General features: G+C 44.9%; 1 protein-coding gene across 1 annotated transcript; it reads right to left on the bottom strand.

The window, feature by feature from the left end:
* Positions 1-1,336: 1,336 nt before the first annotated feature.
* On the bottom strand, positions 1,337-10,584 carry PAQR9 (progestin and adipoQ receptor family member 9). Its single transcript, XM_038416477.2, is given in 3 exon segments — positions 1,337-10,408; positions 10,411-10,480; positions 10,483-10,584. Coding segments are annotated over 3 exon segments (1,293 nt in total). The 3' UTR covers positions 1,337-9,287.
* Between the last annotated feature and the right edge of the window lie 12,470 nt (positions 10,585-23,054).

The raw sequence follows: 23,054 nt of genomic DNA, 5'->3' as shown, positions 1-23,054 counted from the left end.
TGACTAGTATAGTTCTCAGAAAAGTAAAAAAGGACATGGAGAAGAATTGATTACCATCTTCTTTATATATTTGAAGATTGTTATCTTCTTTTCTCAAGAATAAACATGCCCAGTTTCTTTAATCCTTCCTCATAGGCCAGGTTTTCTACACCTTTTATCACTCTTCTCTGGACTATCTCCAGTTTGTCCACATCTTTCTTAAAATGTGATGCCCAAAGCTGGACACAATACTTCAGCTGAGGCCTAACCAGTGCAGTATAGAGCAGGACAAATTACCTCATCTTATATACAACTTTGTTGTGAATACACTCCAGAATGTTATTAGCTTTTTTTGCATCTGCATCATGTTGGGTCCTATTCAATTTGTGATCTGTTATAAACCCCCAGATCCTTCTCTGCTGTAGTACTGCCTACTCAGTGATTCCCCATTTTCTATTTGTGCATTTGATTTTTTTCCTCCTTAAGTGTAATGCTTTGCATTTGCCTTTATTAAATTTCATCTTGTTGATTTCAGACCAATTCTTTAATTTACCAAGGTCTTTTTTGAATTGTAATCCTGTCCTCCAAGTGCTTGCAGTTTCTCGCAGTTTGGTGTCATCTACAAATTTTATAAGCATACTCTCCACTTCATTATCCAAATCATTAATAAAAATATTGAGTAGTATTGGATCCAGGACAATCCCACTATATATATCCTCCCAGTTTGTCATTGATAACTACTCATTGAGTATTGTCTTTCAACTTGCTATGCAAACATCTTATAAGTAATTTAAACTAAACTACATTTCCCTAGTTTGTTTATGAGAGTATCTGGGGGACTGTGTCAAAAGCCCTATTAGACTCAAGATATATCACACTTACAGTTTCCCCTCTAGCTACAAAGCCAGTAACGCTGTCAAAGAAGGAAATTAGGTTGATTTGGCATGATTTGTTCTTGACAAATCCATGTTGGCTATTACCCTATAGCCCCTAGGTGCTTATAAATTGATTGATTGATAATTTGTTCCAGTATCTTTCCAGGAATTGTGGTTAGGCTGACTGATCTATAATTTCCTGGGTCCTCTTTGTTTCCCTTTTAAAAGATAGGTACTGTTTTCCCTTCTCCAGTCCTCTGGTACATCACTTGTCCTCTATGAGTTCTCAAAAGATAATGGCTTACAGGTCTGAGATTGCTTCGGCTAGTTCCTTAAGTATGCTAGAGCGAATTTTTTTTATCAGGCCCTGCCAACTTCCATGCATCTAACTTATCTAAATGGCTGTAGCTAGTGTATTTCTGTTCCCAGTGGCCTGACACTAGCTTAGAGAAAGAAATGAACAAACTACACACATGCCTTTCTACAAGGAGTTCAGAAACAACTTTATTTATAGCTCACACTTTTTTTTTGCTAAAAGTGCATAGTAATTATGTATACAGTAGTCAGCATCCAAGACTTTACAGAGAGCAAATTCCTCAAAAAACAAACACAATCAAATTGAAACGAAGATTCATACTGTTTTATTCAGTTGCATGCAGAGATCCTTAAACAAGATATCTCCTTTATACTAAAATGTGCTTGTATCACTAGCTGATAAAAAGATGCAACTGTTGCTGTATTTTCTTTATGCCTCTCCATACTATTGACTCCCATTTGCAAGCCTTAAGGCATTCACCTACAGCAGGAATGTGCAATCGGAGGCTCCTTAAGATTTGAATATAGCCAGCCATGAAGAAGCTCCCAGGAAACTGGAAGTCTAGTGGTGGTCTTTCCTCTTAAATAATTATGGGCATAAACTTGCTCCCATTTGAGTCAATTGCTAAATTGCCATTGATTTCAGTGGAGCAGAGTAGGTCCTACTTTAGCAAACTGTGAGGGGAAGAAATCATTTAGCTTCTTTCTACTCCAGCCCCAGCAGAAATAAACATATTGAAAGGAGGTCTGTATCTTTTGATCCATATAAAACCTTCTTATCATCTTACATCTCACCTGAGTATATAAAGGATGGTGCCCTGTACTTCATACCCTTAGCTTTAAATTGTTCCTTAAAAGTTATGCAGCTGTGCTGATTGCAACTGTGATTCTAGAGGATTTCTAGAGAGAAGGGCAAAATGGATGAAGAGATGGATCAGATGCATTACGTTCAGTTTTGATGCATGTAAAGGGCAAGGCCTGAGTTGGCTGAAGTCATTGGGGTGTATGTATGTTAGATCGATCCAACAATTGAACAAAGTTTACTTTTCCCTAAATATTACTTATTTAATCAGGACTGGTGCAGCAGGTCTTTATCACTGAGATAAGAGTTAACAGAGCACAAAGGCCATGATGCCAGATCCTACTCCCATTTACATAAATGGAAATCTTTCCCCATTGTCATCACAATAACTGGGAATAGGATCAAGCCCCAAATGAACAACCAGGACTCATGAATGTTAAAGAGCTGCTCTGTACAAATGAATCACTAGTCGGCATTTATAAAAGAAAAGCAAGCCTCTTTTGCTTTCCTCCCTGCTTCTCCACTGACTCCTTTGCATTTAGTTGGCTTGTAAAAAGGTGTACTGTTCATTTGAGGCCTTCTGAGGCCCCCATTGAAGTCAGTGGGAGTTTTGCCATTGATCTCAAAGGGAGCAGAATCAGGTTCTTCTAGAGGTAGGACTATGAGGAGGATAGATAGGGTACACAGCCCACTTGTTTGTCTAGGAGTTCCTGATTTTAGAAAGAGCCATGGTCCTCTCTCAGGGAGATTACAAGCCCCTTCGAATATGACATTCCTTGTGCCGAAGGTCAATGAATATTACTTAGCACCTACAGAGTACTTTGCATTTTATTAAGTGCTTTACAAACATTAGCTAATCCTCAGAACACTCCTGTGAGGTAGGTAAGGTTTATTATTCCCATTTTACAGATGGGGAAACTGAGACAGGAGGCCAAATTCATCCCTGGTGTGTTTCCACTGACTTACATGAATTTGCCCCAGAAAGTTTAAATAATTTGCCCAAGGTCACAGACCATGTAGTGGCAGAGTTAGGGTCAGAAGGCAGGAGTTCCTGGTTCTCAGGCCTCTCTTCAGACCACTTGATCATGTTGACTGTTACAGGCAATAAGACATGCTGTGGCTATCTAGGTTATTACTGTATGCATTATTTGGTGCTATAAGGCATGTGGATGTCAACCCAATGACTTTAACCAGTCATGAAATGCAATAATCCCTTACAATTGCACAGCCTGGAATATTGTACTGCAATGAAATTTATAAATAAAAATAAAGCAAACTATCAGACTCACTTTCGTTGGGTACTGTTGACATAAACATGATAAATGAGGCTGAATTCAGCACAGACACAATGAGCGGGGAACTTTAAACAAATAATCAACTCTCACATGAGAAAACATAATAATGATTCTAGTTCTAACTGCCAAATCTCTCCCCTGGCATGCAGACTAGAACTCTGTGTATCCATACCCTTTCACCTTGTTTCCAGAGCTCAGATGCTAGCCTTGCTGTGAAACAGCTGTGAGCTGGCTCGGCATTCTAGATTCTAACATTCAAATGGATACACCAAGCTTCCCACATGAAGAATTCCAGTATTGCCATGGCACTACAGGAGAGTTTCTACAGACCAGCTGTGTAACTCACAGGAGTAATTTCTACTCTAGTTCACATGCTACATGTAGTTGGGAAGCTTCTCATTCCTCATGGACATGTCATTATCTAGCCTAAGGTGCTGGGCACACATTCATTATAAAATAATGTTGTGTATCAACATTCTGTGTAGCAGCAGCCCCACACGTGATCTGTGCACACCTGCGCAAGTGTGTCAGGATGGAGACCATTGCTGGGCCAAGAAAGGAAAAGCATATAGAAAGCATAGGTCATGCTTCTGAGCCCTAGACGCCAGCCCTCCATGACTCCTTTCACAAAAGGTCTGAGAAGTACCGCTCTTCAAGATTGGAGCAGAAATCTTTCACTCGCTGCTCTCTATGCTAGGTGAGCATTTTCTGGCAGGTGCCTATACAATGCCCTGCAAGATTTTGTCCCCTACAATGCCCCCCAACCTCATAGCTATTAGAAAGCAGACCTGCTGTCTAAGCTCTGGACATGACTGTGGATGCACTGAATTCTCTTCAGTATGCTTGCAAGCCAAGGAATGGTTCCTACTCCATCTTAAGCCAATAGGAGTTTTGCCATTCACTTCAATGAGAGCAGAAATGGGTCCCTCCCTAACTCAATTATATTTTGTCTATATTCATTAAAAGCTGGACATCAAATATATCAGATTGTGCTCTTATCCACATATGTGCCCTTCAACAAATAAATATAGACATTCAAGTAACAGCTCCCTAGAAATTCTGCAGAGAAATGTGGCAATTATCATTGTAACCATTTAATATTAATCTGCATTTAAAACAAAAAAAATTAGTTATAATTCTGGAAACCTAGGCAAGACCTACCTGTACTCACTCACTCTTTGATACATCCAGTGCATTGACAATACAGTAAATCAGAAGGCTGCATTTGCAATCAGCATTCATAAATCATTCTACAGATGGGCTTAGATGTTAAATACACCTCAAAACTTTGCTGAAATACAAATGTTCTGAATGAAGCAATGTCCTGAATATTACCTAGTGGTGCTTATTGAGCACAAATCTATAAATCAGGTGGGATTTACAGCCACCATTTATGAATGGAAGTAAAATTCCAGTTATACTTGCAACCATAGATAATCCAACCCCATGTACTGTTGTCTATAATTGGGATATATATAGATGATCTCACATGGCCTAACTGCAAATATCAAATGTATTTTTACAAGTTAACCATGGCCTTTTTGACATTGCTTCTCAAGATGCCCTCTACATTGTTACTGACAAGCACAAATAAAACTCATTATGTAATATGGTTTAAAGTATTTCTCTGCATTTGGATTATACTGTCAGCTGTTTCTGAGCTGTCTTTTAGCATTGAGAGTTGTTCTTCCTGGCCTTCCTGATTTCTCGTACGTTTCTTCATTGCTTGTTGGATGCTGTAATGCCATCTCTTAAAAAAATCTTTAAAAGAAATAATTTATTTTGAAACTTGGATGAGCCATCTAACTAATAAAAATGTCTTCTTTTAATGTGGGTGAATCACACCTGAAACATCAACAATAATTTCAAACTTACTGTATATGTGCATAATATATGTAGATGTTCTAACAGTGTCATGGGTCAGATCCTGCAGTGGCTCCACACTCAGGACTCCCTTGGAAGTCGGGGAGTTTGGAACATGGTGCAGCTGCCTGAGCTGACTCTGTATTTATCTAAAAGATTTTCAAAACTTTTCAGTGTGAATCACATCTTAATAGAGAGACTGGTCCTTGAGATAATCTCCCCTCCTACTGACTACTGTGCAGACCACCTCCTATCTTACTGGCAATTGAGTAACACTACTGGGGCAACTATAATCATTTACATGGATAAGTAATATCAGGAAAGTGTTTAATGTAGTTTTAGCATCTTTTACTTCAGTTTAGCAGCTGGAAACAAGGAGACAGGCACTTGGGACCAGCCTGCTCTCTACAGACCATCAATAAATACTCATAGACCACAGTTTCAGAACCACGGATTTACACAATTTAGTCACATGCTTCATGACCTCCACAAGTTGTGTGTTAGCAGACCCATGGCTGACAAAGAATGAATGTGATATTTGTGTTGGGCCATATCCTATTAAATACTGTAGCTCGATAAAACCAAAACTAGAATAATGTAAAAAATATGTAGGGAAATAAGGTGAAGTGTACCCCCTTTTCCTTCTATTATCCACCTCTTGGGTCATGAGAAAAACTGCATCTCATTGGGCCGCAACATGCCTCAATAATCACCAGATGAATGTCATGGAATGGGGAAGGATGAATTCTCTGACTTAAACAACCCCAAAAGTAGGCAGTGAAGAGGAGAATTTATCTATGGGTTCAAGCAGCCCTAACTCATGATAGGCGTAATCCTTCTTGCCAGATTGAAACTCTCTCTGACTTCAGTGAAAGTTTTGGGTACACAAAGACTGCCAACTGAGTCCTATCTGAAAAGAGTGGAAGAAGTCATTGGACCAAGGGGTCTTAATGATAGTCACACTGGAAAATGTCTGCTTCTGCTCAGGCATAAAGGACTCTAGTGATAAGCATTCTGGAAAATATGTGCAAAGGCATAAATGGGAGTTTAAATGCACCACTTCCATTGACTTTCAGTGGAAATGGAGCATTTAAAGGCTTTTTGTGTCTTTGAAAATCTCCTTCTGTTATGAGAGCGGTGGTTTTTGGAGTGACCCAAGCCCTCCTCAATGCCAACTGGCAAGGGGGGGTTACAATATTATCCTGATTCTAGTATGTACATTCTGGTTCACCAAAGAATGTTACATGAGGTCTTAAATGAAAAGCTGGGTCACACTGCTCATTGTCATTGTTGTGAAATGTAGATACAAATACTGTACTATGTATGTTCTGTATGTATACTGAAAATATGTTCTTACAGTCTGTATTACAGCAGGGGTGGATACAGGTTTCCTGTCAGACAAGGGATGTTTATTTATGTATTCTGTGTTGAAATGTAAATGAAGTATTTTGTCATTCACAGTGGGTCTTCCATCACCTATCTAAGATGAATGCAGATGGTTATAAGAATTTCAGCAAGAGACTAACAGAGAAACACAGCAGGGGGAAGAGAAACTTATCTTCAGATATACTTCAAAGGTTTGCTGAACTATATTTGGGGAACAGATACCCCACCATCCTGCATTTAGGAAGTAAATGAGCAGTGTGTTTACATTAATGAAAATGGGATCACAACCAGCCTTCACTGAAAATGTTGAAAAAGGCTTTGGGTGAGAAACTTCATTAGACAAGGAGGCTAAGACAATAGTTGAGTTTAGTCTCTAGAAAGTGTGTTATGATTTTGTTTTATATGTAACCTTTGTGTTTCCATTACCCTTACTCACTATCTCTTGAATCTTTGATAATAAATTTATGGTTGTTTTTCACTATAAATATATCTCAGTGCTGTGGTATTAAGCAAGGTGTTGATCCTGTGTTGAATCATAAAAGTTGGTGAGTACACTGTTCCCTTGGGGGCAGAAGACCTGGTATTTCTGTGACATGGTATTTAGTGGATAAGGGGTTGACATTACAAGGGAACACCTCAAAGGGTTTGGGGACTGGGCTGCACCTATTGTTAACCTGCAAGGTAAAGTAAGGGCTGGTATAGCCCAGAAGAAAGTGCTTGTACGGCTAACAGGCTGGTGGTGTCAAGGAACTAACACCCAGTTAAGCACAAGCAAGTTTCCCTCTCTCTGGAGGCAGGAGGATAATAAGGTGACTCTGTCCTGGGTACCTTGAGAACCATCACAGGAGCTCCCTCTATATATGACAGTCACTGATGCATTCAGCCTTCAAAATCATGTTTGTGTGAAGACTCCAACCTCAAATTAAGAGCCTGATCCTGCAATCCCTACTCAACCACAGTACTCTTTGATGACAATGGGAGTTTTTTCCTAAATCAGGACTACAAGATTGGGCCCCAAATACTTAATTAGGGCTTGATACATCATATCTGAAAACAAATGTATAGGCAGAAATGTATTTCCACAGGTAGAGATGAATATGCCCTGTATAAAGAGTAGTTAAGTTATTGTGCAATGTAAGTCTAGAGTTCCAGTAAGTAGCGACATCATACATTTTGAAAATGGAGCATAACAAGTAGTTTGCCACCTGAACTTCGATCGTAATTTCCTTGTATTATATTATTGCATGCTTGTTGTTTGTCCAGTCATATAACCTTAAAATATTTCTGTTTAAAACCCCATCCATTTATAATCTACAAAATCTTTATTAGTATCAATAGTATGTTGTTAATAATTAAGTCATCTCTTTGCTGATAATACCTGGGTTACTGTGCAAAGACATTGCAAATTTGTATTTTTTTAAAAATCTATTCATGGGTGTAGTTAACCTGTAAACTGGAATAGTCACCCAATTAAAACTTTTGCCCTCTGAAACATCCACAGCACAGCCACTTAGGTAGGGCTTTAAAATGTCCAACTGCTGCAAAGGTAAATTGAATTATGAAGCAGCAGGGGAAGGATGTCAAAATATAAAACTGAGTGCTTATCTAGAGCCAGATTCTCCCTCCTATAACACGTTCAGTAGTTCCTATGCATCTTCCGTAGTATCTTATTCTACAGTAGTCTAAGGTGACAGAATCTGGCCCCAACTAACTAAAGAGCAGAAAAAGAGGGGAAGCAGAAATCAGGTCAATATACTTCATAATTTAAAAAAAAAATCAGATGTTGGATTAGGGTCTTTGGGTGAAATCATGTTCTCAGCTCCACGAACCTCCTATTGAAGTCAATGGGAGCTTTGTGTGAGTAGGGAATTAGGTTTTGGTTCTCCGGGCTTGATCCTCTACTGGTCCAATGACTTCAATGGAACTGTGCCAATTTACACCAGCTAAGAATCTGGCTCTGTATTTCTATTTTGCCTTGGAATGACTGTACCAACCATTCAAGCTTCAGTTGCACAAAATGACCAAAATCCCTTGATCAAATTATAGCTCCCTAATAGTTCACAGTTGTTTTTTACCTTTCTCTCTAAAATCTTAACTGTAGCTTGGTTGCCACAAAGGCTATAACACTAGGGGGGAAAAAAACTATGGACAGCTGTCAGCTTGTTTGCATTTAAAATCCAGTTCCAGTGCATGTGACCTCAAAGGGCTATTACAGTAGTACAGAAGAAGAACTTCAGTGCATAATCTGCTAGGGAATTCCACATAGGATTTGATTAAATATCTATGTGTATAATCCTGATGCCGATGCATATATTGCTCATTTAAATAATCTCCTAAACAGTCTAGAGTTAGTAAAGGGGCCTTCACAGTTCATGCATTCTTTTTTTCTAGCAGATTTAACAGTAGTGCTAAATGGTTTTACCTTGTGTCCTAAACAATCTCCTAAACAGTCTAGAGTTAGTAAAGGGGCCTTCACAGTTCATGCATTTTTTTTCCTAGCAAATTAAACAGTAGTGCTAAATGGTTCCACCTTGTGTCCTAAACAACAATGTAGGAGTAGTTATAAACAACAGTGCTTGATTTCTTCCCTTGGGAACCTAGTCATTTAAAGAGTAATAGTAGTATTCTAGCAGTTCCGTGACTGACAGGAGGAAACAACCACTTTCAATAGAAAGGTACCTGGCTCCTTTGTAGATTTCACTTAAATTTTTGCAGCATTCTCTAAAAAGAATAAGAACAGGAATCACAATAGGAATACATATATCTGGCCACCTAGTCCTGTTTGCAGAGATCTGCAACGTTCAAAAATTTCCTTATGACCATTCCCAGGCAAAGCATTAAGAGCAGCATATATCCAATGGTGCCTAGGAAGGTAGGGGAGGCAGGTGGGGATTTGAGGAACTGCAGCAGCCCTTCTTCTAGATAGTACATCTGGTCATAGATGCTGAGGAAGGTGAAGATGTGGAAGAGCTGGTGGCTGTGCCCGATGATGTCAAACAGCCCCGGCTGGATCCTCTCAGGGATCTTGCTGATGTTGAAGAAGGCGGCCACCAGGAGCCAGAAGTAGCGCCTGTAGAAGTAGACGAAGAGGGTGGGGTTCTGCCCCCGCAGATCGAAGAAGAAGCTCTCCAGCATGATGGGGCAGGCCATGCTGAGGGGCATGGCGAAGACGAAGGTCCGGATGGCGAAGGGGTAGGCGCACCACTCGGAGCGGCTCTTGCAGCAGGCCACGGTGCAGGTGACGGCCAGCACAAAGGCCACCGGCAGCACCAGGGCGCTATAGAGGGCGATGGGGAGGCTGCAGTCCAGCTGCCAGCCCAGGCGCTGCTGCAGGTAGCGGCTCATGGCCCGCGCGTCCAGCAGGCGCAGGCCGGGCAGCAGGTAGTAGGAATAAGCCACGGTGCTGGCGAAGCCGTAGTAGCTGATGGAGGCGTAGTCCAGGTAGAAGAAGGCCGCGCGCAGGCGCAGCGAGAGGCAGCTGAACACATGGGCCGTGCAGCTCATGGCAAAGGTGAGCAGGACGCCCGAGGCGTAGCACCAGAGGGGCAGCAGGAAGGGGTGGTGGAAGGGCAGCTCGCCGGCCCCGCTCAGGAAGAAGAGCCGGCAGAACTTGCTCAGGAAGAGGAGCAGGGGGATGAAGTGGGTCCAGAAGTTGAGCGTCTCGTTGGTGGGCTGCAGCACCGAGGCCAGGCACTCCTGGGCGCTGCAGTGCAGCCGCCGGTAGCCCGACAGGATGAAGCACTCCACGAAGTCCTCGGGCACCTCGTCCCAGCGCAGGAGGGGGGCCGAGGGAGGAGGGGGAGGCGCCTGGTCCTTGGCTGCCCGGCCTCCAGGCATGGTGCCCCGCTCCCCAGCCCCCTCGGCCAGCCGCGGCGCTGCTCGGCGGCGGGGGAGCGGTGCGGGGAGGAGGGGGCGCCTTTGGGGCCCCGGAGCCGCAGCCGCCGAGCCGGAGCGGGGCTGCTGGTGGGAGCCGGCGAAGGAAAAGCCGCTTCCCCCGCCGCCGCCGCCGCCGGAGGAGGAATTGCAGTGGATTTGTGCTTCTCCTCCTCCTCCCCCCCCCGCCCAGCATCGCTCATTGCTGCAGCGGCAGCTCCTCCTGCAGACGAGCCCAGCCTCGCGGTAATTCAGCCCCTGCCGCCGGAGGAGACCGAGACCCTGCCCGGCTGGGGGCCCCGAGTGCCCCCGGGAGAAGGCGATGCCGGCTCCGGCTCGGTGCACGCCTCCCCCGCCGTGCCGGTTAATGATCGCTGCGCTGCGAGCGCAGGCGGCGGGTTCCCCCCGGCTTGGGCGGGGGGAGCCATTGATGTGTGAGGCCTGGGACAGTTCGCCTACCCCGCCCCCGTCTCTGAACACCCGGTGCATTGTCAGCCGGGGGATGAGTTTCCCACTCCTCTCCGCGGTGCTGTGGTGTGCGTGTCGCTGTCATCACGGTCCCTCGGCTCCCTGTCGCGTCCTTCTAGGAAATTCACAAAGCAGCCACTTTGGGGAGCGGAGGTTGAGGGGCGGGCAGTGTGGGGAGAAATGCACAACAATAGGTGCTTTGAAACGGGCACGCTGTTGTATTGTCTTTTTTTAAAATTGGCCACATTGGAGCGTAGCCGACACAAGTGGAACATTAAAAAACCTTGCACATTTTAGTGTGTTAAATGCACAGTCATACTAAATGCATCAGATCTGACGCATAAGAACCTCTGACAACAATAAGGAGGGGGGCCACTGGGAGAGAAGAGACAGCAATGCCAAAATCGGGAATCGCTGACCAAACAAAACAAAGACCTGGCAACCCCCTTCCCTTCCCCTAGGCGAGCTAACCGGTTAAACTTTAATTCATTTGATCTTTACACTCTGTATTTCAATGAATATGTCAAAGGACCATGCTGGCCATGTTTTCTTTTGGTGACATTGTACTATGGAAAGGACACCAATCTATGTAAAAGACTTGTGGTGAAATCTTTATTCCACATGCTCGGGAAGAGTATATATATATACTGTACTTATGGTATGTAATGTGAACAGCAGCTTTCTGCATGCTGAGGGATAGTGAGAATCTGCAATTGGCTTGACAGCAGAGGCTATGTGTTGATCCTTAGATAAATCCTACATTTATCAACCATACAACCACATAACCATACAGTTATGTAATTGGTACAGTTACGTAATCAGAATATTGAAAGTGATACAGAGAAAAATGCACTGTAAACATGAAACTACACTGAAAGGTAGTAAATATAAGACAGTACAGAAAGTTTGGTAAGGCTGCAGGCTCAGGGTATGTCTACACTACGAAATTAGATCGACTTTATAGAAGTCGGTTTTGTAGAAAGCGTTTTTATACAGTCAAGTGTGTGTGTCCCCACACAAATGCTCTAAGTGCATGTAGTCGGCGGACTGTGTCCACAGTACCAAGGCAACCGTCGACTTCCGGAGCTTTGCACTGTGGGTAGCTATCCCACAGTTCCCGCAGTCTCTACCACCCATTTGAATTCTGGGTAGAAATCCCAGTGCCTGATGGGGCTAAAACATTGTCGCGGGTGGTTCTGGGTACATATCGTCAGGCCCCCATTCCCTCCCTCCCTCCGTAATAGCAAGGGCAGACGATCATTTTTGCGCCTTTTTTCTTGTTACCTGTGCAGACGCCATACCATGGCAAGCATGGAGCCCACTCAGCTAACCGTCACCGTATGTCTCCTGGGTGCTGATGGATGTACTGCATTGCTACGCAGCAGCAGTTTATTGCCTTTTGACAGCAGACAGTATAGTATGACTGGTAGCCATTGTCGATGTAGTCCTGGGTGCTCTTTTAACCGAGTGCCTGGGCAAACATGGGAGTGACTCAGCCAGGTCATTTCCCTTGTTTCGTCTCATGGCGATTGAGTCCTACGGCAATGCACTGTCTTTTAATCTGCAGCCAGCAGCAGATGATGGCCAGCAGTCATACTGCACCATCTTCTGCCGAGGACCCAGGAGGTGACGATGGCTAGCAGTTGTAATGCACAGTCTGCTGCCGTAAGATGTATAGAAATAGATGAAGTGGCTCAAAACAAGAAATAGACCAGATTTGTTTTGTATTCATTTTCTCCTCCCTCCCTCCCGCTGTGAAATCAACGGCCTGCTAAACCCAGTTTTGAGTTCTGTCCTTGAGGTTTTGAAGTCTATCCTTGAGGCAGCCATTCAGTTTCTCGCAAAGCCACCCCCTTTGTTGATTTTAATTCCCTGTAAGCCAACTCTGTAAGCCATGTCGTCAGTCGCCCCTCCCTCCATCAGGGCAATGGAAGACAATCGTTCTTCGCCTTTTTTCTGTGCAGACGCCATACCACAGCAAGCATGGAGCCCGCTCAGATCACTTTGGCAATTAGGAGCACATTAAACACCACACGCATTATCCAGCAGTATATGCAGCACCAGAAGCTGGCAAAGTGAAACAGGGCGAGTAGGCGACGTCAGCACAGTTACGAGAGTGATGAGGACATGGACACAGACTTCTCTCAAAGCATGTGCCCTGGCAATGTGGGCATCATGGTGCTAATGGGGTAGGCTCATGCGGTGGAATGCCGATTCTGGGCCTGGGAAACAAACACAGACTGATGGGACCGCATAGTGTTGCAGGTCTAGGATGATTCCCAGTGGCTGCGAAACTTTCGCATGCGTAAGGGCACTTTCATGGAACTTTGTGACTTGCTTTCCCCTGCCCTGAGGCGCAAGAATACCAAGATCAGAGCAGCCCTCACAGTTGAGAAGTGAGTGGCAATAGCCCTGTGGAAGCTTGGAACTCAAGACAGCTACCGGTCAGTTGGGAATCAATTTGGAGTGGGCAAATCTACTGTGGGGGCTGCTGTGATCCAAGTAGCCAACGCAATCACTGAGCTGCTGCTATCAAGGGTAGTGACTCTGGGAAATGTGCAGGTCATAGTGGATGGCTTGGCTGCAATGGGATTCCCTAACTGTGGTGGGGCCATAGACGGAACCCATATCCCTATCTTGGCACCGGAGCACCAAGCCAGCGAGTACATAAACCGCAAGGGGTACTTTTCAATAGTGCTGCAAACATTGGTGGATCACAAGGGACGTTTCACCAACATCAACGTGGGATGGCCGGGAAAGGTACATGATGCTCGCATCTTCAGGAACTCTGGTCTGTTTCAAAAGCTGCAGGAAGGGACTTTCTTCCCAGACCAGAAAATAACTGTTGGGGGTGTTGAAATGCCTATAGTTATCCTTGGGGACCCAGCCTACCCCTCAATGCCATGGCTCATGGAGCCATACATAGGCAGCCTGGAGAGTAGTCAGGAGCTGTTCAACTACAGGCTGAACAAGTGCAGAAAGGTGGTAGAATGTGCATTTGGGTGTTTAAAAGTGCGCTGGCGCAGTTTACTGACTCGGTTAGACCTCAGCGAAATCAATATTCCCACTGTTATTACTGCTTGCTGTGCGCTCCACAATATCTGTGAGAGTAAGGGGGAGACGTTTATGGTGAGGTGGGAGGTTGAGGCAAATCGCCTGGCTGCTGGTTACACACAGTCAGACACCGTGGCGGTTAGAGGAGCACAGGAGGGTGCGGTGCGCATCAGAGAAGCTTTGAAAACCAGTTTCATGACTGGCTAGGCTACGGTGTGAAAGTTCTTTTGTTTCTCCTTGATGAACCCCTGCGCCCCCAGCCCTTGGTTCACTCCACTTCCCTGTAAGCTAACCACCCTCCCCACCTCCCTTCAATCACCGCTTGCAGAGGCAATAAAGTCATTGTTGCTTCATATTCATGCATTCTTTATTAATTCATCACACAAATAGGGGGATAATTACCAAGGTAGCCCAGGAGGGGTGGTGGAGGAGGGAAGGACAAGGCCACACAGCACTTTAAGTTTAAAACTTATTGAATGCCAGCCTTCTGTTACTTGGGCAATCCTCTGGGGTGGAGTGGCTGGAGGCCCCCCCACTGCATTCTTGGGTGTCTGGGTGAGGAGGCTATGGAATTGGGGAGGAGGGCGGTTGGTTACATAGGGCCTGTAGCGGCGATCTGTGCTCCTGCTGCCTTTCCTGCAGCTCAACCATATGCTGGAGCATATTAGTTTGATCCTCCAGCAGCCTCAGCATTGAATCCTGCCTCCTGTCATCACGCTGCCACCACCTTTCATCTTCAGCCCACCACTTACTCTCTTCAGCCTGCCACCTCTCCTCCCGGTTATTTTGTGCTTTCCTGCACTCTGACGTTGTCTGCCTCCATGCATTCGTCTGTGCTCTGTCAGTGTGGGAGGACAGCATGAGCTCAGAGATCATTTCATCGTGAGTGCGTTTTTTTCGCCTTCTAATCTTCGCTAGCCTCTGGGAAGGAGAAGATTCTGTGATCCTTGAAACACATGCAGCTGGTGGAGAAAAATAAAGGGACAGTGGTATTTGAAAAGACACATTTTATAGAACAATGGGTACACTCTTTCACGGTAAACCTTGCTGTTAACATTACATACAAAGCACATGCTTTTGTTACAAGGTCGCATTTTGCCTCCCCCCACTGTGTGGCTAACAGCGGGGAACATTTCTGTTCAGCCATAGGCAAACAGCCCAGCAGGAACGGGCACCTCTGAATGTCCTCTTAAGAAAAGCACCCTATTTCAACCAGGTGACCATGAATGATATCACTCTACTGAGGATAACACAGAGAGATAAAGAACGGATGTTGTATGTTGCTAGCAAACATACACTGCAATGCTTTGTTCTACAGTGATTCCCGAGTACGTGCTATTGGCCTTAAGTGGTAAAGTGTCCTACCATGGTGGATGGAATAAGGCTACCCTCCCCAGAAACCTTTTGCAAAGGCTTTGGGAGTATATCCAGGAGAGCCACGAATGCCAGGGCAAATTAATCATTAAACATGCTGGCTTTTAAACCTAGTATAGTATTTTAAAAGGTACGCTCACCAGAGGTCCCTTCTCTGCCTCGTGGGTCCAGGAGGCAGCCTTGGGTGGGTTCAGGGGGTACTGGCTCCAGGTCCAGGGTGAGAAACAGTTCCTGGCTGTTGGGAAAACCGGTTTCTCCACTTGTTTGCTGTGAGCTATCTACAATCTCATCATCATCATCTTTCTCATCCCCAAAACCTGCTTCCGTGTTGCGTCCATCTCCAATGAAGGAGTCAAACAACACGGCTGGGGTAGTGGTGGCTGAACCTCCTAAAATGGCATGCAGCTCATCATAGAAGCGGCATGTTTGGGGCTCTGACTCGGAGCGGCTGTTCGCCTCTCTGGTTTTCTGGTAGGCTTGTCTCTCCTTAAGTTTCACGTGGCACTATTTCGGGTCCCTGTTATGGCCTCTGTCCTTCATGCCCTGGGAGATTTTGACAAATGTTTTGGCATTTCGAAAACTGGAATGTAGTTCTCATAGCACGGATTCCTCTCCCCATACAGCGATCAGATCCCGTACCTCCCGTTCGGTCGATGCTGGAGCTCTTTTGTGATTCTGGGACTCCATCATGGTCACCTCTGCTGATGAGCTCTGCATGGTCACCTCTACTGATGAGCTCTGCATGGTCACCTGCAGCTTGCCACACTGGCCAAACAGGAAATTGAAATTCAAAAGTTCACGGGCCTTTTCCTGTCTACCTGGTCAGTGCATCTGAGTTGAGAGTGCTGTCCAGAGCGGTCACAATGGAGCACTTTGGGATAGCTCCCGGAGGCCAATACCATCTAATTGCGTCCACAGTACCCCAGATTCAACCCACCAAAACCGATTTCAGCGCTAATCCCCTTATCGGGAGTGGAGTAAGGAAATCGATTTTAAGAGCCCTTTAAATCGAAAAAAAGGGCTTGTCATGTGGACGGGTGCAGGGTTACATCGATTTAACGTTGCGAAATTCAACCTCAACACCTAGTGTAGACCAGGGCTCAGGGTTGTGGTCAAATGGATAGGATGTTCTTTGCTGTTCTGGTGTGTTTCCTATTTTTGTATGTAATTTGAACAAATCTTTCAAAAACACTGGGCAACTGTAGACCATTCTAAAATAATGTCTTTATCATATTGTAATACATAAAGAACAAATTTGCTACATTATAATCATGTATAGTCATAGTCCTTTTTATATAATCTTTTAACATATTTCAGGTCTCTCCCATAGTCTTCAGGTCTTCTCCTGGTCTTCTTTTCTCAAAACTCAACATGTCCAATTGTTTTAACCATTCCTCAGAGGTCAGGACAGGTTTTCTAAACCCTTTATCAGTTTTGTTGCTGTCCTCTGGACTCTCTCCAGTTTGTCCACATCTTTCCTAAAGTGTAGCACTCAGTATTCAATACAGTGCTCCAGCTGAGGCCTCACTAGTGCAGAGTAGAGCTGGGACAGTTACCTCCTGTGTCTTACACTCCTGTTAATACACCCTAGAATGATATTAGCCTTTTTCACTGATACATTGTTGACTCATATTCAATTTGTGATTCACAATAAACCCCAGATCCTAGGAGTATTATCACCTAGGCTTTTATTCTCCATTTTGTAGTTTTGCATTTGATTTTTCCTTCCTAAGTGAAGTACTTTACACTTGTTTTCATTTAATTTCATCTTGTTGGTTTCAGATCAGTCCTCTTCCCTTTTTGATCACTCCTCATTTTTGTTTTTCTTCAGCAGAACCTCTAGGTATAGATTCTATCCTGACATATTCTATGCATCGCTATTGACTTAATAGTGTAAGTCTGGGCAGAATTTGACTTTACTACAGTAAGGTTAGATCTAAATTCCTACCCAGACTTTCCTTCCTATCTGTTTCCACACTGATGTCAATGTTAGGATCTAATTATCTGGAAGATCAATTAACTATTCACAACCTGCCAAAATGGCCACACAGGGCTACTGCAGCTGGTTAACCTCAAACTCAGATTGAGATAAGAGCATATTTGGTGGTAGGACCCTGACACTGAACCTCCTTACTAAAGCAGAAGCAGAGTCCAGATGTGAGCACACTTGGCTCAGAATTCCATACCCACTTGTTTTGTAATGCCTTCCTCCAGGAATGTCTTCTCTGTTCTGGACAGTATTTTTAAAATTAAAATGGCAAGTAATTTTTTCTGAGACAGCATTCAGTGGAAATAAGGGATACAAGGAGAGTATGAAAGAGAGAAGAAGAAAAAGCGAGGGAAAAAAACGTAATTTAGTTTCACGGAGACAAAGTTCTCAGAGTTTCCTTTGTGATGTTATAGGTGAAAGTCTTTCCTGTGGAGAAGGCCAGTGCACCTCTTATGCCCTCAAAATAGGGTTTAAATGGGACTTAAAGTGGTGCACAGGCTTTGTTCTGATCTTTGGCCGGGGCGGTATGTTTTATCCTATTAGTACTACCTAAACATTTGTGCCTGGTCCTTATATACAACAGTGAGGGGCACAATGGAAACAGCTAACAGAGGTACCTATCTTCTAAGACAGTTTTTGAGAGTGATACATGCTGATCCATTATCCCATTATTGTTAGACCTACAACTCAGCTGTTTATTCAAGTTCCTCTATTTTTTTCTCCCAAAAGGAATAATGAATTTACCATCCTCTTGGGGACTTATTTAGCTAGTACATCACAAAAATATCACTTGTAACAGTTTGATTGGATCTTGCACTGCACAGAGATGTTATTTCTGTAGGAGTTGTGAGTGCTAAGGGATGCAGGGTCAGATTCTACCTGTACCCTTTCCAAGAGTCTGATAGTAGCAGCCTGTATGTGCACACCTCCTTGGTGTAGCATAGGGGAATCCCACACACTTTTCTCAGTGGGCAATATCCTTAGGTACTTAGAAGATAGTTTTTTTTTTCTTGAGTAAACATCTGTGCTGATGTTTAATCATACAAACATGCATCATTCTGATAATTTGGTTACTATTTCATATGAGCTCTTATCCCTTGTCATGTCCATATCAACTCCTTAAACGGCTATCCTGACAGATAATTTACAGTGAAATGATTATTATCTTTCATAATAAATCAGTAAACAAAATGATTTAATTTAGGAACCAGGATAACTTGCCTCCCCAGAGTTTTTTTTAGACTGGATAGACAGGAATCCTTGCATAATTTTCAGTTTTATCTCTCTGGTGTGACTAATTACACAGACTTTATAAACAGATTGTTATTATGACACAAATCAAATGTGAACATGGGTCTCTTGGACCATGGATGTTCCAAGATGCCACTTGCACCTAAAGTCCGTTTTTTAGTTCAAGCTTAGAAAAGACAGACATTATAAAGGGAGTGAAATGACTGAGGTAATTAAGGTTGCATGATAGTTTTCATTCTAATCCCTTACATTCAGGAGCTTTTAAGTTTCTGACCATTTCATCTTCTGAGGTGAGTTTTTCCAGGCTTGGTCTGTGCCTGAAGTTAATTTTTATTTTAAAAGTTTGCTCTGAAATGGTTGGATTAATTATGCCTGCAAGCGGACTGGAAAAATATACTTTTTACCTTCTAAAAAGATTAAAAATCGTGTAATGGTGTTTTTGAACAGCTCACCAGAATGGCAGGGGATAGAAATTTGATGGGGAAATAGCCTACTCTCAGGACAAATATTATGGTGCAATTTGGTTCGTTTTGATTGAGCTATGAGTCTTTTAAAATGGCAGTAGATTTGTATGTGCTTTCTTGCTCTAGGACCCAGTTCTGTCACCCTAACTAATAATTAGCCCAATCCATTCCTCCCAGATGAGAATACTGCTTGTCCACATTTAGGGTGGCAGAACTGGACCTTCTGCTTGCAAAATGTGTGGCTAAGGAAGACTGTGCTATGCATGCATGGATGGCTAACTCAACTTCATAGTGAAAATAGTTCAGGAGCACAAGCAACAGCCACAATAAACCTTATTGTGTGTGCGGGGGATAGAAGGGGAGCCCTGGCCAACACGTGGGAAGGGTTCTGTGTAACCTTTTCTCACTGTTTTTGAATATTCACACTTCCAAATAGATGCTGAAAGTGCGTACATAGGTTCCAGCCCAGAGGTGGGCAAACTACAGCCTGTGGGCCACATCCGGCCCTTAAGCTCCCGGCCAGGGAGGCTAGTCCCCGGCCCCTCCCCTATTCTCCCCCCTCCCCCGCAGCCTCAGCTTGCTGTGCCGCCAGCGCTCTGGATGGCAGGGCTGCAAGCTCCTGCCGGGCAGCGCAGTGGTGTGGCTGGCTCCGGTGCATCTGCCAGACATGCTGCTCTGAATGGCATGGTAAGGGGCAGGGGATCCCAGGGGGCAGTCAGGGGACAGGGAACAGGGGGCGGTTGGATGAGGCAGAGGTTCTGGGGGGGAAGCGGTCAGGGGATGGGGAACGGGGCGGGGGTTGGATAGGCGTGGGAGTCCCGGAGAGCCTGTCAGGGGGCAGGGGTGTGGATAGGGGTCGGGGCAGTAAGGGGACAGGGAGCAGTGGGGGTTGGATAGGGTGGGGGATCCCAAGAGGGGGCAGTCAGGGGACAAGGAGCAGTGGGGGGTTGGATGGGTGGGGCGTTCTGAGGGGGGCAGTCAGGGGGCTGGAAGTGGGAGGGGGCAGAGAGCGGGCAGGGGCCAGGTTGTTTGGGGAGGCACAGCCTTCCCTACCCGGCCCCCCATACAATATTGGAACTCCAATGTGGCCCTCAGGCCAAAAAGTTTGCCCACAGCTGTTCCAGCCTCATAGTCCATAGCAAAGAAAACTCTCCCTGAAGACAAGTCATAGTAAAGACTGTAGGACTTGACCCTTGATAGTTGATACTCACACTAATGGTTGGTAGATGCACTTCAAATTACTAAATTTTGCCAATCAGAGAATAGGGGCCAAATCCTGTTCCCAGTGAATAGCCTGGGTAGAGAGATAGGTTGCTGAGGAGTTCTGCAGGACAGAAGGAAGCCTATCTCCTAGGCCATAGAGAAACAACAGAGCCACTCCCTGGCCACTATTGCAGCTTTAATGTCATTATACCCTATGCTGTTTGTAGGGAATGAGTGTTGGAGATGCAAATTTGTAGCTCTACCAGCTATATCTTTGCCTCCCTTCTGGCCTGTCTTTGCTTTGCTCCTAAATGTTGTACATTTATTTGGGCGTAAGGAGCCTCTGTGGCTCTCTAAATTCTTCCTCTTCCCCTCCTGTGCACTGGAATAATAGCAGTTCTGCTGCATTCAGGCCCAACCTGGCCCAGTGAGGAGAGTGGGGTGGAAGAATCCGCCCCTTAGTGAACAAAGACAGTAAGAAAAACAAGGATAATGCATCACAGCATGTGGTTTGCTTAGTGCAGTTTAATGTTAATTACTTATGATACTTCACAATTTTCTACTAACTATTCTGTGGTATATTGGATAATGTTACATATAAGCTCTGCATTCTTGGGGAACCAAGGCGCAGTACCCAACTTGTCGACTCACAAAAGACCTCCCCTCCCCAACGCAGCCTCTGCTTGAACCAAAACCGATCAAAAGAAAGACTTACAAAAAGCAATGAAAAGGCAGTGGGAGATACACCTAGCCCCCTGGGACAAGGGTGACAGGATTAAAGAAACTCCGATAGCCTCATTTGCATCGAAGATGGGACGGGAGGCATCTCCATTAGCATACAGAACGGAGAACAGAGATTCCAAGGCAAGAACCGCATGGAACTCTGGGACCAGAAAAGCAGAGAAGCACAGCATGATGGGGGATCTCTGCTGCAGATGTTAATGAACCCATGCCTGCATACACCCAGCTTAGTAGTTATCAGACCAATTCTAGTAATAAATCCTTTATTGGTATCCAAAATAGTGAAACTCCCTAATTGCATTGTGAGCTTCCTCCAAGGAACACTGCCCATAGCCAGGAATGATCAGTTCCTATTGTCTAGCCTGAACAAAACAACTTTGGTATACTCCCTTGAGCCATCAGTTTACCCATAAAGAAATCTAGTGTTCTCCCTTGAACCATTGTTGTTTCCCTACAAAAAACCCTACCTATGCTCAAGTAAGTGTTCTGATGGCTGGATCCAAAATCTGCATCAGTTCCATAGAGACTTCATCTTCTCCTGACTGAGCGTGCTGGGGGCTCTGCTTGTCTCCAGCACTCCTGACTCTCAGCTACCACTACCACCTGGGACCCCTGATTGATTCAAGCTTCATGGAGTGGTGAGAACCCATCTCTCTCTCTCTCTCTCTCTCTCTCTTCTTCTCCCCTCCCCCCCCCTCCGTGGGTGCTTTTTGGCTTCCTTATTCGCTCTGCAGCTACGCTTCTTGTACCTAAACTAAAAGATCCCTGCAGTGCCCAAAAATCAATTCAAGTTTCACGGAGTGGTGAGAACTCAGCTCTCTCTCTAGGTATAGACTTCTGACCCTGATTTGTGTGATCAATTATAGTTTTCTAAAGCTGACTTTTATAATCAAATTTAAGTTAGATTTAATATTATAACTGTTTTGTTTGTTTGGCTCCCCTATGGTTGCTAACTGGCAATATATAACTTTCATGGTTAAGCGGGTTGCTTCTCTCTCTCTCCCCCTCCTGGGTGTTTTTTGGTGTCCTCATTCATTCTGCAGCAACACTCCTCATACCTAAGCTAAAGATTCCTTCAGCACCAAAAATCCTGTGCGGTTTGCTCATCAAGTGGATTACTACTAGAACAAGTGTAACATGAAAGTGAGGATAGGGACGTACTGAACCTCGGACATATGACGGTGGCAGCTTGGAAGTGCTGCTTGACTCAGTCTGCTCAGGCATACTTTATGCTGATGTGGTGCCCATGGCATATGAGGGTGACAGCCTAGAGGTGCTGTTCTACCCAGACTGCTGAATCCAAGGGCCTATGAGGGTGACAGCTTGGAAGTGCTGCTTGACCCAGCCTACTGAGTCCAGGGACATATAAGGGGTCAGTTTGGGAGTGCTGATTAACCCAATCCTCTCAGACACTTTCTGTTAATGTGTGTGTATGTTTGTCTGATTCTGAAGTGGAAGAACCCAGCCCTGTGGAACCTCGGTCCTGCAGGATAGTGTTACCCGAAATTGGGCCAGCTAGTAAGCTTAGAGAGGACTAATGACCCACCAGAGTTTGGCAGAAAGCAGCACATTTATTATTCTGATAGCGAAGCTCAAAAGAAACGGGTGTGGGGGGGTCACACTCACATACTCACGCTCCCAGGACAGGCACGGCACTGGAGATGTCAGGATCCTTCAAGGTAAGTGTCCCACAGCGCAGCAATGGATGGTGTGATGAAAGTAAGTCTTCCCAAGGCACGATGGAATGCAACGCAGAAGACCACTGGCCAGGCGGTCCGGGCGAAGGGCCTTCACAGGAAGTATAAGCTTATGAGTGCACACTTGAGCACGTGGCCCCTTCCCCTCTTAAGGACCTGCTCCTCATAGCCTGCGACTAGAGATGACTTGGCTGCATCTGGTTGGTCACACTCCACCTCAGGCAGTGTCCAGGCAGTATCCATGCATTGGGTGTGTGATCGCTGCTTAATCAGAGTCCCAGACACCTTGTCTACCTTGGAGCTCTTCTGAAGCAGCCCATTCATCCCACAAGCATTCCAGGAAGGAGGAGGAAAGCCACTTCACAGGTATTCAAAGAAGGAGAGGAGAAAAAATGAGGGGGAAGTGTAACAGACCTTTTGAGCA

Source organism: Dermochelys coriacea, chromosome 9 (genome assembly GCF_009764565.3).
Source record: "Dermochelys coriacea isolate rDerCor1 chromosome 9, rDerCor1.pri.v4, whole genome shotgun sequence".
Lineage (NCBI taxonomy): Eukaryota > Metazoa > Chordata > Testudines > Dermochelyidae > Dermochelys > Dermochelys coriacea.
The sequence above is the reverse complement of the archived record's forward strand: the minus strand, read 5'-3'. Positions and strand labels throughout refer to the sequence as shown.